Source organism: Canis lupus, chromosome 12 (assembly GCF_011100685.1).
Source record: "Canis lupus familiaris isolate Mischka breed German Shepherd chromosome 12, alternate assembly UU_Cfam_GSD_1.0, whole genome shotgun sequence".
Lineage (NCBI taxonomy): Eukaryota > Metazoa > Chordata > Mammalia > Carnivora > Canidae > Canis > Canis lupus.
The window spans coordinates 20,529,968-20,548,116 of NC_049233.1; the positions used below are offsets into that span (position 1 = coordinate 20,529,968).

At 43.8% G+C, this 18,149-nt stretch overlaps 1 protein-coding gene and 1 long non-coding RNA gene across 6 annotated transcripts in view; both read left to right on the forward strand.

The window, feature by feature from the left end:
- LOC106559541 overlaps window positions 1-14,252 on the forward strand; it is a 79,529-nt gene extending 65,277 nt beyond the window's left edge. Inside the window, exons 4-6 of one of the 5 annotated variants that reach the window (XR_005367856.1) lie at window positions 2,517-2,701; window positions 5,490-5,565; window positions 10,441-14,252. This is a non-coding gene — a long non-coding RNA (uncharacterized LOC106559541). Of the gene's footprint in view, window positions 1-2,516; window positions 2,702-5,489; window positions 5,608-10,440 lie in introns of those variants that run through there. The other 4 variants (XR_005367854.1, XR_005367857.1, XR_005367853.1 and 1 more) reach the window with 4 other exon arrangements.
- A 139-nt stretch (window positions 14,253-14,391) lies between these two features.
- On the forward strand, window positions 14,392-15,919 carry LOC102156452 (basic proline-rich protein-like). The gene is made up of 4 exons (XM_038553378.1): window positions 14,392-14,416; window positions 14,455-14,788; window positions 14,987-15,095; window positions 15,558-15,919. The coding sequence occupies exons 1-4, from the start codon at window positions 14,392-14,394 to the stop codon at window positions 15,558-15,560; spliced, it is 471 nt and encodes a 156-aa protein (XP_038409306.1). The 3' UTR covers window positions 15,561-15,919.
- Window positions 15,920-18,149: the final 2,230 nt, after the last annotated feature.

Here is an 18,149-nt window from a genome sequence, read left to right on the forward strand (position 1 = left end):
GACAGGCGCATAACTCAAGGGAGGCAAATCAGAGCCAATCAGTCTCACTTGGGTTTTCTTTCTGGGCTCCTGGGTTTGCCCTCAGATCCAGACTTGAACCATGGAGCCATGTTGGCTGAAGCTGGGGCTGCCATATTGCCAACTTATATAGTCTGAAAATGAAGCCAACACACACAGCAGCAGAGAGTAAAATGAAGAACAACTGGGTTCTTGTGGCCTCTTTGGAACACTGATCAAACTGTTCTGAGGTCAGAACCATCGCTAGGCCTTTTTTTTTTTTTTTTTTTTTTTTTACAAAAGCTAATAGATTACCTTTTTAAAAAAAATTTTAAAACAGTTTGAAGGGATCCCTGGGTGGCGCAGCGGTTTGGCGCCTGCCTTTGGCCCAGGGCGCGATCCTGGAGACCCGGGATCGAATCCCACATCGGGCTCCCGGTGCATGGAGCCTGCCTCTGCCTGTGTCTCTGCCTCTCTCTCTCTCTCTCTCTGTGACTATCATAAATAAATAAAAATTAAAAAAAATAAAATAAAACAGTTTGAATTAGGTATTCTTTCATTTGCAACTACATCCTAATGATATAATGTCTTAGAGATCATACATCACTACTTTCTACAAAAACTGAGTTGAACTTATCTATGATTTTAGCTCATTAGTGGCAGCATATGAAGAAAGGTTTCATCCACCACGTACCCCAATGAACTCACTCTTTCATTCTCTCCTCTTTATTTTATTTCAAAATTAAGCAATAGGGACCATTTCCAAAAAACATCTTTACTCGTGTGATTTCATAAGCTCTAGAAACACCAGCCCTAAGCAATATGCCCCCTCTAAGCAATGCTTCTCTTTGTTTGGCTAACTCCCCTTCCTACAATGTTTTTCTTCCTTCCTAGTCATGGTAAGCAGAATACAGCATATATCACTGACATTTTTATGTGAACTTACCAAACAGAACCTATATCTTTTAAAAGAGAATAGTGAAATGAACCTGAAGAAATACACATCTAATGCAGGAATTCCAAACATCATAGCATGTGGTTAGAAGACATACTGTGGAGTTGGTGAACCTTCTTACAATTTTCTGAAATGTCAGCTCTGAGCACTAGGTCCAGTATTCTTTTTTATAAGATTCTAGATGAAAACTCACTGAAGAACTCTGAAACACATCTCCCATGTAACATATGTTTAGAGCAGTGGTTCTCAAGCTTCACTGTGCATTAAATCACTGGAGATTTGTTAAACCCTCTTCAAGCCCCACCCCAGACATTTGGCTTTAGAGGGGGTAGGGGTGGGTCTGATGATTTGCATTTCTGACAAGTTCCCAAGTGATGCTGATGCTACAGGTCTGGAGGGCACCATACTTTGAAGAACATGTTCAGATTTTAAAATAAAATACAGCTTTGAGAGAGTTTGGCCAGGTAGCATAAAACCTCAGCAGTGCCCTGCCCTAGTCTTAGAAATTAAGCCCCTCTCCAACCCCAGCAGAGGTACAGGCTACAGTTTGAGGTGCAACCTGCACAATTGTGGGAGGGGCCCCTGGTGCCCTGCAGGTGAGTCCACTGGTGAATCAGATGAAGGACTACAGCCAGAAGTTGTTGAGTGCTAGGATTGGCAGATGCTTATGTGGTAGGAAAACGGTTTTGAAATACAAATTTAAGTGTCCTTTCTCCCTTTCTGATAATGCCTGTTACTCCAGGCATTAACTAGAGCTGTTTTATTCTCTCATTGCCCCAAGGGATGATGTCACACAGGAAAGAAGCCTATATCCTGGCTTTTGTGTATCTAGATACATAAGCAAGCCAGGTTAATGTGGCCAGTGTGAGTGCACAGGACAAAGTGTTCAGAAGGGCCTGGCACATGGGTTTAATGCTCTGCAGTGGCTGTCTTGAAATTTTTAACAGTTTTAACTTGGAATGTTTGATTTGTAAAGTAGAGTGCAACAGGACAATGGAGCATGCACTTGGGGCTTGAGGCCTTGACTCACATGTAATCCTGCCTCCAGCTGTCTCCTGGGGCAAGTTCCCCACCACTCAAATATCCCCTGGTGCCCTAGTGCCATGGCCCTACTTGGCTTTCTTCCATACCTGGCATAAGCCTGGGCATAGGTACAGAGAGAAGAGGGTGTCAGGCCCTGGGGGTGCATATGCCTCAAGGCATCTGGTGATGAGAATCAAAGAGGATGCCTTTGGACCTCAGGTGGTGGGTGCCACAGCCATCAGGTGAGCAACTCAGTGAGGTCTCTGGTTCAGCCCCAATCCAGACATGGGGGCATATGTGTGTACATGTGTATGGCACGCATGTATGACAATCCCCTTGGAATCAACCCACCATGTGTGTTTGGTGGTGTGTTGACTTTTCCCACCCCATCCCTACCTCTATGTTTTCATATTGCATTGAATCCAGCAAATGATGTAGTTGGCCAATACATAGGCTTTGAAACAGACACCTTTGTACCCCAGAATACCTGAGATGTGATGAAGGCCATTGACAGTCCCATGGACGTTTTTACTTTTCCCAGCATTGTTGTGGGAAGAGGAGACCTATCCTTTGCACTTGAAAGTAATGAAGAATTGAGCTGAGAGCAAGCTGGAGCTGGAGGGGTCTTGGGCCAAGGATGACTTAGCGGTGACCCACACAGTCCAAAGGCCAAACAGGAACAGGCAAAGTTCAGACTATGCCAGCAAGGATAGTGACCTAGACTAGGTACGTGTGTGCGCATGTATGTGTGTAAATCCCACATTGTCGGGAATCCCTGGGTGGCCCAGCGGTTTAGCGCCTGCCTTTGGCCCAGGGCGCGATCCTGGAGACCCGGGATCGAATCCCACGTCGGGCTCCCTGCGTGGAGCCTGCTTCTCCCTCTGCCCGTGTCTCTGCCTCTCTCTCTCTCTCTCTCTCTCTCTGTGTGTGACTATCATGAATAAATAAATAAAATCTTTAAAATAAAATAAAATAAATCCCACATTGTCAGATTAAACTCCTGCCATCAGATGACGTGGAGGTTTGAAGTAGAAAATAAATGGCTTACAGAAAAAAAAATTAAATCTCTTACATTCCTGAATTTGCAGATCGATGTGTATATATGCTATACTTGTCCCCAAAAATGAGAAAAGGAGTTTGTAGAGGCAGAGTTAAGAACATCCAGGGAAAGAAACCACTTGCAAGGCTGAGAGCTGGGAGAGACTCATCAGGCCTGGCAAGGAACCACTGTTCAGAGGATCTAAGAAGGGAACTCTCAAAGTCCACTTACAAAAGCCAAATTGCCCAGGGTCAAGAAGCATAAGGACTGAGCTTGGTCAGGGGAAGCCGACCTAAGAAGCAGTATCACAGCATAGCTTCCTTCTAAGAGAGTTGTTTAAATTGTCCATGAAAATATTTTGTTCTTTCATGAATACAAATTCCTTGTGTACTTTATTTGGGAGAACATTTTCTTCAAAGCAATTTAGCTAAGGCGGTGGCGGGGGGGGGGGGGGGGGGGGGGGGGGGGGGGGGGTTGGGGAATACTGGTTGCCAGGAGTTCCATCCAGGTCCAGGGGAAGAGCAATACTTGACAAAAATTAGCAGGAACTGAGTCTCAGAAACACTGGAAAGAGCAAAGTCATTGAGAAACCTGATTTTTTAAGCGGGATGGTATTTTTGGAGATTTCTTTTCTCTTTTTTTAAATTTCTCTCTCTTCTAGTTTTTCTACAATGCATAGCTTTTACTTAAGCAGTTTTTACAAAGGGGTAATTCTCTAAAATGAAGCAAAATGTGGGCATTCACAATACTTGTAGTGAAGATCCATTTATGATTCTAATCTGCCTTTCTCTTGGGAAGAAAGGGGCAATAAAAGAAGAAAATGAAAAAGAAAGCCCAAGTATTTAGTTTTATTCTCTTTCCTATTAGCTCAATACAGACACAAATGAAAGAACAAACATTCCCAGGGAAAAACCAGAATGGAGGGGAGGCAGGGGGCCCACAGGTGGCCAGGTCTTTAGAGGACCAAAGTGCACCCACAAGAGGCCTCCTCAAGGAGATATCTCAGACCAAATCATAGCTGACCTAGAGGATGTACCACAGCAGGTTACTGGGCCTCTGGGATTGTGCTGGTGGGGGGCAGGGAATGGATTCTGTGAACAAACTAGTCAGGCCCATGTCAACAAAAATTCTTATATAACCAAAGATGTTCCAGGTTGTAATAAATAAATACAAAGCCCAGATAAAACCAAAACCATTGTGTCAAAAATCCATGAATAGTTCCCTGGAGTTCCTTGGAACTGGATTTGACTTATAGAAGGTTTAAAAGATTCTATTTTTAAGTAATCTTTACACCCAAGGTGGGGCTTGAACTCACAATGCCAGGATCAAGAGTCACATACTCCACTGACTGAGCCAGCCGGGCACCCCCTTTATTTATTTATTTTTCAAGATTTGGAAGGTTTTAACTTGTCCATCTGGTGCCAAATCTGCCATAAGAGGGAACTCTCGATATGGATACAATTCATACCTGTGACAAACCAGGATAGAAAAAGACATTCAAATGCCAAAGCGCCCAGAGAGAATAAAAGGGGAACAGAGAAAAGTAGATGCAGAGAGAAATGGCATCCAATAACTCAGAACAGATAATGGATTTGTTCTTATGGAATCGGTGAAAAAAGGTTCTGCAGAAGGGGGTCAAGTCCCTGACCCATTTAAAAGAGTGTGCACCCTACTTGGCAGGCTGCCCTTCCCTGATGTGGCCTCCGTGTCAAGAAAACTGGATCCCAGTTCTCAGAAGCTTGTGTTTCTTCTCTCTTAGGGATCCTGTTTAGCTCACGATGAGAATTCTGTCCTCATCAGCATCAGTTTCCAAAATTCCTCACACTGACACAAAATTAAAAGGGAAGCAGAGGCCCCTCTGGGCTGTTTTATATCATGAATCACCAGGCCCTTCCTGACTCTCCTGGGAATCCCATCCACACACAGAGGTCCCATTGACTCCTGGGGTCCCTGTCAAAGGCGAATTCAAGAATGGAAAAGATGAGCTGGAGTTGATTTCATGTTGGCCTCATCGGCTGAGTCTTGTCACAGGCAAGGGTCACAGCAGCTTAAGATTAAAGAGCCTGCCATTCAAATACTTGGGGGCTTCTAGCATTCTGAGCGTAAATGGATCCCATAATTTACATGCGGACTATTTAGAAGGAGATGAATGAACAACAGAGCTCCACAGTGTTCTTTTTAGACATACAGTGCAGCCTGTTTGCGTGGTAACTAGACTGTAAACACGTGCCACTGAAGGAAGTGCTTTGCCAGGTTTGCTGTGTTTTATTTTAATCCTGAAACAGGCAAAGGAAGAACAGAGTTTAAGAAAGGACATCCTCAAGCCTGGACAATCAAACACCTTTCCAGAGACATAACAACTTTGGGTTTTTTAAATACTTCACTGCTTTAAAGATTCAACAAGAATAAGGTTTTGTTGTTGTTGTTGTTGTTGTTGTTGTTGTTGTTAACAAAGGCTGGATCCTCTCTGTACAGGATCCCACGCTCTTCCAGCAAGAGAATAGAGGAAGACTGACCATGGCATGGATATCAGAAATTTGCCTTTGGAAATGTGAGAATTTCTGTTACTTGTAAGTAAATCGTAGGACTTTGATTTGTTCACTCTTTCATTCAGCTATTCACTTTGTTTATGTAGTGAACATCTGTTAAGTCTCTCCCATGTACAAGGCACTATGCTAGGCACAGGGTGAACAAAATGACATGAGATAGATTCCAGGGTTCCATGTAAAATGGACTAAGCTGGCTAACCAACCTTGCTCCTCCCACTGAATGTAGCTATAAAACCTGGACAGAATGCAAGGAGCAGGTATTTACTTTGAAAAGTAAATAGTAGCAGGTGGCTTGGGGAAAAGATCGAAATTTGAAGTACTGCTAAAACTGGTGGTGAGCTTCTCACTTTTCTCCTCCTGGTGTCCCTTGCCCTGAATTCAAGGCAGCCTAAAACCTGGAAGTGAGTGTTGGCAAGAATAGAGAGAGCTCCAGCAAAGGCCCTTTTGTTTTGACATGAGCAATAGAAGGATCTCCCAACATTCAGAGAAAATGGAAGAAATTTCCCATATTCCTTTTTCTTTCTTTTTCTTTTCCTGAATCTCTCAAATTACCCAACCTGTGATGGCCCGCAGGTCCCTAAAACTCCGAGGGACAGGAAGGAACCTTCCCCTCTGATTCTAAGAACTGTGGCCCGAGAGTGGCACTAATGCCTGCTACTTTTTTTTCCCCCTTCTCCATCTTCCTGCCTCTTGGCCACTGTAATGAAGAATCTGACTCTATTTTTGATGTTTGATTGCTGACAGCTTTTGAGCTTCACCACTCCCCATTCCCTTTGTCCCACATCTGGACAAAGCTGGTAAGAAGGCTCAGTTGCTCCTTTGTCACCAATGGGAAGTACAAACCCTGGTGTTCCAGCCTTCATGCAGGGACTTTTGTCCCAGCTGCACTCCCTGGCTCGCAGAAACACCAAGCTAGTCTCCATTTCTGGCTCTTTCAAGCTGTTTTCAAATCAGCTTGGGAGGCCTCTTTGCTCTCTCCAGAAAGTTCCATGACATAAGTAATAAACTTTTCCATACTTCCTTGTTGATGTATGGCTCATTGATCTTAATATCCAAATAAAAAAAAGTTTTGGCACAATTACAGTGGGGGAGGTCCATCCCATTTTTGCTGAATGAAAACAACATCCCCAGATATGGGCACTGCTAATAGGAAATGCACAGCAGATGAAGACCAACAAGGGACTCTTTGGGGAACAAGAAAGCACTAGGGAAATCTCAGAGAGGACGCAGCTGAGGGCACTGGTCAAATTGTTTAAGAGCTAGGGCTTATTCCCAGGCTGTGCCTGCCTGAATATGACAGTAAGAGTGTATCCCAGGAAGAAAAATTAATCATGGGAGATGTCACTGCCCAAGTGTCAGACTGGCCACTAGGTGGCGTACACTTTAGGTTGATCCCAGCAGCAGAGCAAAGGCTTGGAAAACAACTGACTGAAACCACAACCTACACAAGGCTGGTCAGAACTTGCAGCCTAAAACCAACTAGGTTGATTGCCTGCTAAAACAAAAAATGTCAACAATCTATCGAATTTAAACAAGACCCAGAGTCTCATAACAGAATCTTCAAAATATCCAAGACACAATCCAAAATTAATCAGCATGCCAAGAACTAGGAAAACCTCAACTCTAATAAATAGACTTGCTTGCGAGAAGTACACAACCGAGTGTGGAAGACAGAATCGTAAATGGATAGTGGCATAACCTTTGGTATCTTTGGTACCTATGCTGTGAGAGATGCAGATAGGACAATGCAGGAGCACAGACGTAGTAGACCTAACCCAGTCTGGGGAGGTGGAGTCAGGAAATTGGGACTGGCTTCCTAGAAGAACAGATGTTGGAGTTAAGTCTGAAAGAATAAACAGACAAGGAGGAGTTAGGTGAGGAAGTAGAAAGTAGAAAGTATTTATAGGGTGCCTGGGTGGCTTAGTCGGTTAGACTCTTGATTTCGGCTCAGGTCATGATCTCAGGGCTGTCAGGCTCTTAGCTCTGCTTGGAGTGGGCTTGGGATCCTCCCTCTCCCTCTGCCCCGCCCCCTCTCTGAAAAAAAAAAAAGGAAGGAGTATTCACATCTATGCAAGGGTCAGCAAGAGAAAAGAAAGCAGGTCAGGCAGGCGTGAATGGGGGACTGCAAACCACCCTGTTTTGATGGGGCACTAGCTACTAGGCAGGGGGTAGCAGAAATGGATGGTGGAATGTCCAGGAGCAGGCCACAGAAGGCTTCAAATACCATCATATATCACATTGGACCTTATCGGTCATCCTATCTGATCTCAGTTTTGGCAACACTGATACATTAATACAACATAACACAGTGGTCATAACGAAATCATAGAAATCATGGCACCCCTCTGGGTCTTGGCTTCTTGTGGCCTAAACTATTGGTATGCACTGTCCTACTGGTGTGCACTGATGACCTGTCTGGCCCAGCCTCTCTTGAAATTAGATTCGCTGTGTGACTGTTTGTGCCTATTGGATGCGAGTGAAAGTGATGCATGAAACACTCAGGGCTCAGCTGTCTCAAGAACCCAGGGTGCCTTTCCTGAACTCTCTTCCCCTTTCGCGTAGACCTTAGAGGCATGTGCTCAAAGGCCATGCAACAAGATGGAAGGAATTGGGTTTCTGGGTCATCACTTGGAGGTGAGTCACTTCAGGAACATTAACAAAGGAGTTTGCACAAGGGAACAATAAGCTTTTCTTGTGTGAAGCCACTGAGATTTCATGGTCCAGTGTAATAGAATTTCTCCATCTCTTTATCAAGAACATGATAAACCTCCCTCCAAAGTCTTCCCAGATCCATAAATCTAACTTTATCTAGAGAAGTCCCTCCTCCAAAGATCTTTGTCCAATTTCTTGGGGTCAGTTCTGCCTATGTTCTTCATCTTGAGGACACTTCTGTATCCTCCCTTGGAGAAGAGTCATGATGCCAGAGACACTGAGGACAGAATAGGTGAGCTTTATAGCTCACCTAGTGCACCTTACTTCCTAGTACCTGACTCACCTTTCCAACAGTCCTGCTACGTGTGGTCCAGGATCTGGTTGAAAACTTCCAGTAACTCTAAATTTACTGCCCTGACTACAAAAATTCTTCCTCCCCCAACATTCTGAAAAAGAAATACACTGCCCTTAATTGATAATCCCTATGGACCATGCTTAATCTCCTCACTTTATTTTTTCAAAAGAATGAGTAGTAACTCTATTCAAATGAATGAGTTGTGATTCCATTTGGTACATGTGAGCTTTTTCCTGACCTCTTCCCATCATAGCAATAAATTCTTTTTTTTCCCTACACAATGAACTATTTATTTGGTGAAAATGTATGGCCTGTGAGTGACAGTCCAGAAATTATCCTTATATTCATCAATTCCATGTGCCGATGAGTAGAGAGCTCTTTCTTTGAGAGGATATTGTCTATAACACTACAATTTTACAGACAAGATCTGATAAGCAGTAGCAGTTTTGCAGTTCAAATCTTTGGAAGCATTAAGTCTACCTATATGTCCATGTGGTATCTCTGAAACCATGAAGATCTATAAAAAAGTCAACACAACTAAACAAGAAAATAGAAATGAACACCCTCATCTGGCTGGAAACTTTTAAAATGAAAGGTTTTTGTAGTGAGGCACTCTGTTTTCTTGGATGCAATGTCTGCTTGGTTCATAACACTAGATAGTTCTTGATTAATGCAAAGCACAATCCATAAAAGGAAAAAATGATCAATTGGACTGCATCAAAATTTAAAACTTTTGCTCTGTGACTCTACTGAAGGCATGAAAAGACAAGTTCTTTACAGAGTGGGGGAAAGCATTTGCAAACCACATATGTGACAAAGAACTAGTATCTAGAATTTATAAGGAATCTCAAAGTGCAACAGTAAAAATATAATAATAATAATCCAAGTAGAAAATGGGTAAAAGACATTTTGCCAAATGGTGGCAAATAAGCACATGAAAAGATGATTAACATCGTTCACCTAAGGGAAATGCAAATTAAAACCACAATGTGATATCGCTGCACATCTATCAGAAAGGCTAAAATATAAAAAGAGAGACTGCCAAATGCTAACAAGGGTACAGAGAAACTGGATCTCTCATACGCTGATGGTAAGAATGTAAAATGGTATAGCCACTCCAAAAAATAGTTTAGCATTTTTTTAGAAGTTAAACATAAAAAAAAAGAGCAGTCCCAGTGGCCCAGCAGTTTAGCAACATCTTCGGCCCGGGGTGTGATCCTGGAGTCCCGGGATGGAGTCCCACATCGGGCTCCCTGCGTGGAGCCTGCTTCTCCCTCTGCCTGTGTCTCTGCCTCTCTCTCTCTCTCTCTCTCTGTCTGTCATGAATGAATAAATAAATAATTTAAAAAATAAAATAAAAAAATAAAAGTTAAACATACACCTGTCAGACAACCCAATAATTCTATTCCTGAATGTTTATCCCAGAGTAATGACAATGTATGTTCATACAATAATATGTACATGAATTCCTATATTAGCTTATTCCTAATAACCAAAACCTGAGAGCCATTCAGATGGTTAAACAAAGTCTGGTACGTGCGTACCATGTACTATTACTCAGGAGTAAAAAGGAACTAATTATTGATCCAGGCAACAACCAGGATCAATCTCCAGATAATTACACTGAGTGAAAAAAACTAATCCCTAAGGGTTATAGATAGAATGAATGTTATTTATATAACATTCTTGAAATGACAAAATTATAGAAATGGAATATAGATTAGTGGTTGCCAGAAGTTACAAGGGGTTGGAATGGGAAGTGGACGTGATTACAAAAGGGCAACGTAAGGGAGGGATCCTTGTGCTGATGAACATGTTCTGTATCTTGACCACATCAATGTCAATACCTGGTTGTGCTATTCTATTACAGCTCTGGAGATGGTACCATAAGGGGAAACTGGATAAAGAAGACAAGGAATCTCTATTATTTCTTACAAATGCATATAAATCTACAATTATCTACAGTTATAAAAAGATTAGATTTTAAAAAGATTTTCAAAAACATTCCTCATTTCTGGGTTGCAGCTCATACCAGGTAAATTATAATAGCTGGATGTAAGGGCCAGGCATCGGTAGTTTTTAAAGATGCCCAGCTGATTCCAGTGGGGAGCAGGTTTGGGAACCACTTATTAAACATCTTAGAAGCCTCCAAGGAGATATTTAAAAGAAGGGGGGAGGGTTCTTAAAGTTCGGTCTATAGATATATCTTTGTAAAAGGGAATGACACAGAAGCATCCTATAACATTTTGGCCACAGGCCCAGTCTATGTGTGGGAGATGCTTTGGCCCTTTCTTATTCATCTGGCAGGCTGCTGGCCTTGAAAGTTCACTAACTGAACTTAAGCCTAAAAGCCAACGTTATTAACCACTTTGTTAATTGGAATAACTTACCAAAATGTTTTAAAAGTCATTTCATAAACAAAGCAATATCTTCCTCTCCACCTTCATCCCAACATTCATGAAATCTCACCAGGGAAGGTGAGATGCAAATACTACTAAGTGATCTAGAGCCTGCTCGAGGTTTTACACGTGTATTGTTATTTTAAAATTAACACTCTATCCACATATGATTTGAATTTCAGCTTTTTAAATAGCTGTTGCCCTTCTTTCCAAGAAATCTGTTAGAGGTACTACCTCTACTTGCTAAGCAATTAGCCTCTTAGACCAAACTGTAAGGAGAGAAAAAGGGACTGTATCTTTCCTCTATTAAATTTGGACCCAATTTATGCCTGAGTGGCTCAGTGGTTGAGCATCTACCTTTGGCTCGGATCATGATCCCAGAGTCCTGGGATCGAGTTCTGCATTGGGCTCCCCACAAGGAGCCTGCTTCTCCCTCTGTCTCTTCCTCTGTCTCTCATGAATAAATAAAATATTTTAAAAATATTTGGACCCAATTTCACCTCTACAGTCAGCTCCACTGCCCTGCTGAGAGGACCTCAGAATGTTCTTCAATTGTATGCTTTCAAGTATTATGCCCTATTTTTCAGCCTACACCTTCTCTTGGGACTTTTTCTTTTAAATTAAAAACACTGTTTAAAATGTGTTATTGAAGCAACATTAATGTAATGAGAAAAAGCCTTATCAGACAAGATAACCTGCTTTTCCTCAAAGATGCCATTTTTATTGCATTAAGTGCTGTTTGCTCCATAAGATCTGAAGAAGTCAAATGGATTAACCCTGTACATCACGTCCTCTTTCTCAAGAACCCAATTTTCTGTTTGATTTTTCCACTCCAAGTATCACAAATACAGTAGTAGCTCCATGGGGACTCACAGAAGAGGAAAAATTGAGCTCTCTTTAATTTTTGCCTTGTTTTATTTCCAAGAAATCCCTTTTGGAGAAGAGCAAGTTAGGCATGTATGCTAATGAATGTATGTAAATCCATTTTACCATAGAAACAAACGTAGTTCTTTTACAGTTAAGCAAAACACAAGAGTTGAGGAGTCATTTCATTCAAGACAGAGGCTCTTCTGGATTTAAGCGTACACAGACACACAGCATTAAACTCAGTTGAGGACAGCCAATGAAAAACAAGCTGCGCGCAAAGACTGCCTCTCACACGGTGAAGTTTTGCACACAGCAACATCTGCAGGCTGCACAGTCCAGATGACTTAAACAGAAGATTCAGAGGCAGGAAACCATACGCAGCCCTGGCTCTTTGTGAACAGAACTTGTTGCTGAACCAATTCACTCTTCTAATTTACAATTCTCCACCCTCAACCAAGTACCCTTCCTTGTTTTCACAAAGCACAGAGCCCTTTCCCCCATAAGAGTCTTTGCTCAGACCATTCCTGCTGCCCCCGATGTGGTTCTCCTGATTCCTTGCCTGCTGGCTCCCTCTCAGACTTCATGTTTCAATTAAAATAATATCCCTTCCCATCCCCCTCGCTCCAGAGTCAGCCTCTGACTCTGCACTCTGTTTATTTCTAAGTCCTATTCCAGGACTTGTCATCTAACAGATAACCATTTGTAAAATTAATAAAACGCTTCCTCTGAAAAAACACTGATAATCAACAAAAGCTTCCTCCAGCTGAAAAAGTAGATATCACAGCATTCCTTAAGTGTTCTAGTGACGAGTAAAAATTGATTGTATTTTTAGTTAAACACACACGCACACACACACACACAATAATCAAATACAAAGAACATAATGATTAGCCCAAGTGATTGAGGATCAGAGGCTAAGGCCCATTGCTTGGGTAGAACTTGAAGCACCTGCTACCATACCCAGCAACCTTTGACCCAGACCTGACTAGTATTGCACAACTGTTCCCGCCTCTGAACACTTAACATGCATCTTGTATCTGTCCCATTCTGCCTTATGAATCTTACCAACCTCGAAAAGTATCTTTTAAGCTCCTGGAAACCAAGGACCACTTTTTAAATAATAATAGCAAACACTTGAATATTTCCTATGTGCTAATCATAATGTTATGTGCTTTCCTGTATTAATGATATTCACAATGGGAGTTGTGATGGATATCCAGGCAGAAAGACTGCAGAGCCTGCATGCACCTTCTTTCCTGAAACCTGGATCTGACATACTCAGCTGTTCACATGACCTTTGGCAAGTTGCCTCAGTTTCTTCCTCTGTAAAATGAGGATGACAATGACATAGTATTACCTTGGAGGGTCCTTGTGAAGATTAAAGCAAGTTGATACCTGTAAAGTGCTTGGAAGGTGGCTGGCACACAGCAGGTACTCATTAAATGTTAGTTGTTATTGTTTTAGGAAAGTCCCTAATCCTGGGAAAGCCCTCAGCCCCCGCCCCCTCTTTTTTTTTTTTTTTGCACGGGAAGTCCCCAGTCCTTAGCAAGGGTTCAAAATGGGTCCAAACGGCCGGCTTAGGACAGGGAGTTGGCCCAGGCTCTGTGGTCGCTCTCTGCTGCCCTGTCTTTCAGAGCCCACCTCAAAACTCTCCCTAGGTCCTGTGACTGACCTCTCCTCCCCACACGCCAGTGACATTAAGGAAACTACTCCTTAGCCAGTAGGCTGTAACACAGAAACCATGTGCCTTTTTCTTACGTTTTTCCCCGTAGCCCATTGCTCTGTTTTTCCCATTCACCCTTCCGTTTTATAACCATCCCTGTTTCCTAAGAGCAAGCTACTGGATGTTTGGGAATAACGGACAAGCCTGGCCGAATGAAACTAGGGCATCTAGTGCCCCCTGCTGCCACTCACAGGAAAGGCAATTTAAATGAGAAAAGCTCGATTCACGGACCCTGAATTTTGCTTATCGAGATCTAAACAGAAATCCGTACAAATACCCCAAGTTTGAAATTAGACTCATCTTTTTATCTTTTCTTGAATTCCCACTCTTGAATTCCAGCTTTTGGCTTTGCCTTTGCAAAAACCGATTTTTGCTTATTTATACCTTTCTCTAGGCACCTGGGTGGCTCAGTTTGAGCCTCTGCTTCCACTCGGGTGGTGATCCCGGGGTCCTAGGATCCAGTCCTGCATAGGGCTCCCGGTAGAGAGCCTGCTTCTCCCTCTGCCTGTATCTCTGCCTCTCTCTGTGTGTCTCTCACGAATAAATAAAAATTTTTTTTAAAATTATACCTTTCTCATTCATATGCCTTCCTTGAGTTGGCTGGCAGCTCTGTTGCTTTAGGGATTTGAACTGGTTTTGTCTTACTCTTGGCTGTTTTCACCTCGGTGGAGCCCAGAGCGGGCGGGAGGCTGAGGCTGCAGCGGCCGGGAGGTGCAGGCTGGGACAGACAGACAGGGCTCCGGGTGGGCCCCTGGGAGCTCGTCCGCATCCGGGCTCCCCCGCCTTGGGAAACCGCACGTTCCCACGGATTTAGAGCGCGCTCTGGAGGCCAATGGGACGCCGGCGCCCGGCTGAGTGTCAGGCTGGTTCAGCCAATGAGCGTGCGCCGGCACAGGTGGCTCCGCCCTCCCCGCCCCGACTGGAACCTCCCAGCGGCAGGTGGGGGCTGGGTCAAAGCCCGCCGCCCAGGCCGAGGCGAGGGCGAGCCAGCCGCCCGCCCGGCATCCGCGGCATCCACCGCCGCGAGGGGTCTGTCCAGGAGGTCGCGAGCAGGTGAGGGCGCGCAGCCCATGGGAACCCCCCGCCCCCGGCGGAGAACCGACTGGGGCCACCCCCGAAAGTGAGTCTCCAGCTGGGACCCGGGGACCTCCCACTGGAGCCGGAACCGCGCCGGGGCGCCCAGAGGATGGCCCGGGGATGAACTGCGGCAAGAACCAGGAGGACTCGAGGTTAGGGGCGGTGGCGTTGGCAGGAGTTGTGGGGTGGACTTTGGTGCTGTCCTGCAGCCACCTGGCGGAGAGGGCAGGTGGCCCGGAGTAAGGTGTGAGCTGGGAACCGGTGGAGCAGGGTCAAGGTCTGGGCCCCTCGCGTGCAGGCCAGGGCCTCCATCCTCCCACCGTCCTCCCTCTCTCCATCCTCCCCTCCAGGTGGGAATGGAATACACTGTCTGACCTAAGCCTCTTTCCCCAAAACGCCAAGTTCCTTGAGAGTCACATCTGGGCACCGAGGAAGACAGACATAGATGATTGCACTCTGGTAAGAGGGTTTTTAAAAACCAACTTCCAGGGGTGCCTGCGTGGCTCAGTGGTTGAGCGCCTGCTTTCTGCTCAGGTCGTGATCCGGGGTCCTGGGATCCAGCCTCGCGTCAGGCTCCCTGCAGGAAGTCTGCAGTTTGCTTATGTCTCTGCCTCTCTCTCTCTCTCTCTCTCTCTCTCTCTCTCTGTGTGTGTGTGTTTCTCATGAATAAATAAATAAAATCCTTAAAAAAAAAAAAACAACCCACTTCCAGTTGTGATGAGTGCCCAGGGCCTACACCCTGGCCAAGTTGCCCTTTCTCCCTCCCAGTCTTAAGTTTTATTACTGTCAGGCTGGAGTTGAGATCTCAGTAAGGAGGTAGTGTAGATTTATTAACATCTGTCAAAGGTAGAGTCCTTACAGATTGGATGGGTGGGTGTAGACCCTTGCTGTGGATGGTGAATTTATTTGTAATCCTTCCAGTGAAAGCTTTGGGAGGTCCGGTTCTTCCTTAATTCATGGATTTTTTGAAGACATTCCAAGCTCATGGAAGGATGTCCTAAAGGCTGCAAGCAGTTCAGAAAAGTATTATTGGAAAAGAAGACAGAATAAAAAGTCTACTGAACCATGGGACAGAAAGAAATATGTCATTTTTAACTAAATGTAGGAAATCTGGTTCAACCTTTTATATTCATGTTCTCCTTTTAAAGCCTTGCATTATGTAGGGCAGCCCTGGTGGCTCAGCAGTTTAGCGCTGCCTTCGGCCAGGTGTGATTCTGGAGACCCAGGATCGGGTCCCATATCGGGCTCCCTGCATGGAGCCTGCTTCTCCTTCTGCCTGTGTCTCTGCCTCTCTGTGTGTGTGTGTCTGTCATGAATAAATAAATAAAATCTTAAAAAAAATAAAGTCTTGCATTATGTATTTTATTTTGATGTATATGTTTGTATTTGAAATATCCACAGCATATTAGCATAGCAGGTGTCTGATTTAGATGTTTCTTCAAAATTTCTTTTACTGATGAGCAGAGGCCTAAATAATAAGTAGCTCTGTAGCATCTGGAAGAAGAGAAGGATCACGAAATTGAAGCAGGCTTTTTTTGTTTGCTTCAAAATCAAGAAGTCCCTTCTGACTTCAATTTGTTTTTGTTGTTGTCGTTTTTAAGATTTCGTTTATTTATTTAAGAGAGAGCACAAGCAGGGGAGGGTCAGAGGAAGAAGCAGACTCCCAGCTGAGCAGGGAGCCCTACTTAGGGAGTGTGGGGGGAAGCTCCATCCCAGGACCTTGGGATCATGACCTGAGCCAAAGGCAGACTCTTAACCAGCTGAGCCACCCAGCACCCATGACTTTGCTTTTTATGAATTAATCTCCCAAAGCCAGGGTGTTCCTGGAAGAGCTGCTACAGACTGAGTTTTGGAACATTGTTGGAAAACAAGGATTAGGCTCAGGATCCACAGAGCACTCACTGAGGGGTAAACATCCTATGAGGTCCTGCCTGAGCAACCAGTCTGTCTGTCCATCAGTCAGGCTCTCAACCATGCTCTCCTCTTCTCCAATTCCACCTGTATACAATTTATGAAAGGCTGTATTACTATAGATTGGAAGTTCCACCAATCCAAAGGGAACTGAGGATGGAAATCAGGAGATCTGAGAACCTGGATGGGGAGATTTCTATCTTCACTAACCTCAAACTAAAGTGCAGCATTTCTTTCATAGGCAGCAAACCACCATGGGATTAGTACCCATGACTGTGTCATCACTAGGAATCACAGATGTTCACAGGTTACAGATGCCTCAACATATCATTTATGTGCAGCATTACTTGGGAATTATGGTAATTATTATTCCCACTCTGAGATCTTGTAATTTAGTATAGTAAAGAAGTACATCTACTATATCACAGATTTAAATTTTTAATAATTTAATAACTGTATTTCAGTAAAATTGGCTTCCTTGGCAATCCCATTTTTTATTGTGTGTGTTTTTCCAGACTGCCAAAGGGGATGCCATCTGTCTCTGCTGTGGATCATGAATAGACAGTGTGACAAATAGGTAGAGATGAATATGCATTGTGGTGCTCTTGCCTTGTTCTCTAACCTTACCATTAGCTGGCTTATGAGTTGAGAGGACAGTGGCCCCTTTGCCTAAGAACCTTCATGAACCCACATCTCCAAGAATATGGAATTTCCCATGAGGGAGAGTTGTTCTTTTAGGTTGAGGTGAAAATGCCTTGAGAAGGAATATCATGGGACTGTTCTCAGCTTCTAATACCTCAGTGACCAGGTGGAAGGGATCTCTGAGAACACCTAGTCTGAGCAGCATCTTATATATCCAAGCACTGAAGTCTGAAGTCCAGGGGCAAGTTATTTACTAGAGCTCATATCAGGTAAAGATACCATTATGAGAAGGCTTTTAGTTGTATTCTGAATAGGGAAAGTGTCCTGGGAGTCTGGAGAATGGGTGGATGGAGGCTAGGGTAAGGGTGGGCATAGAAGGGGATGGAAAGGAGAGCTGGCTATTAGGTATTTATTCAAAGGATACAAACATAGTGTTTTGAAGGGGCACGTGCATCCCAATATTTATAGCAGCAATGTCCACAATAGCCAACATATGGAAAGAGCCCAGATGTTCATCAACAGATGAATGGATAAAGAAGATGTGATACACACACACACACACACACACACACACACACACACACTGGAAATTATCTGGCCACCAAAAAGAATGAAATCTTGCCATTTGCAACAACATGGACGGAACTAGAAGGCATTATGCTAAATGAAATAAATCAGTCGGAGAAAGACAGTTACCGTATGATTCACTCATAAGGGGAATTAAAGAAACAAAACAGATGAACATAGGGGAAGGGAAGGACAAATAAGATGAAAACAGAGAGGGAGACTCTTAACTCTAGGAAGCACTGAGGGTTGCTGGAGAGGGGTATGGTAACCGGGTGGTGTGCATTAAGGAGGGCACCTGATGTGATGAGCACTGGGTGTGGGTGTAGTATGCAATTGATGAATCACTGAATTCTGCCTCTGAAACCAATAATACACTATCCATTAATTAAATTA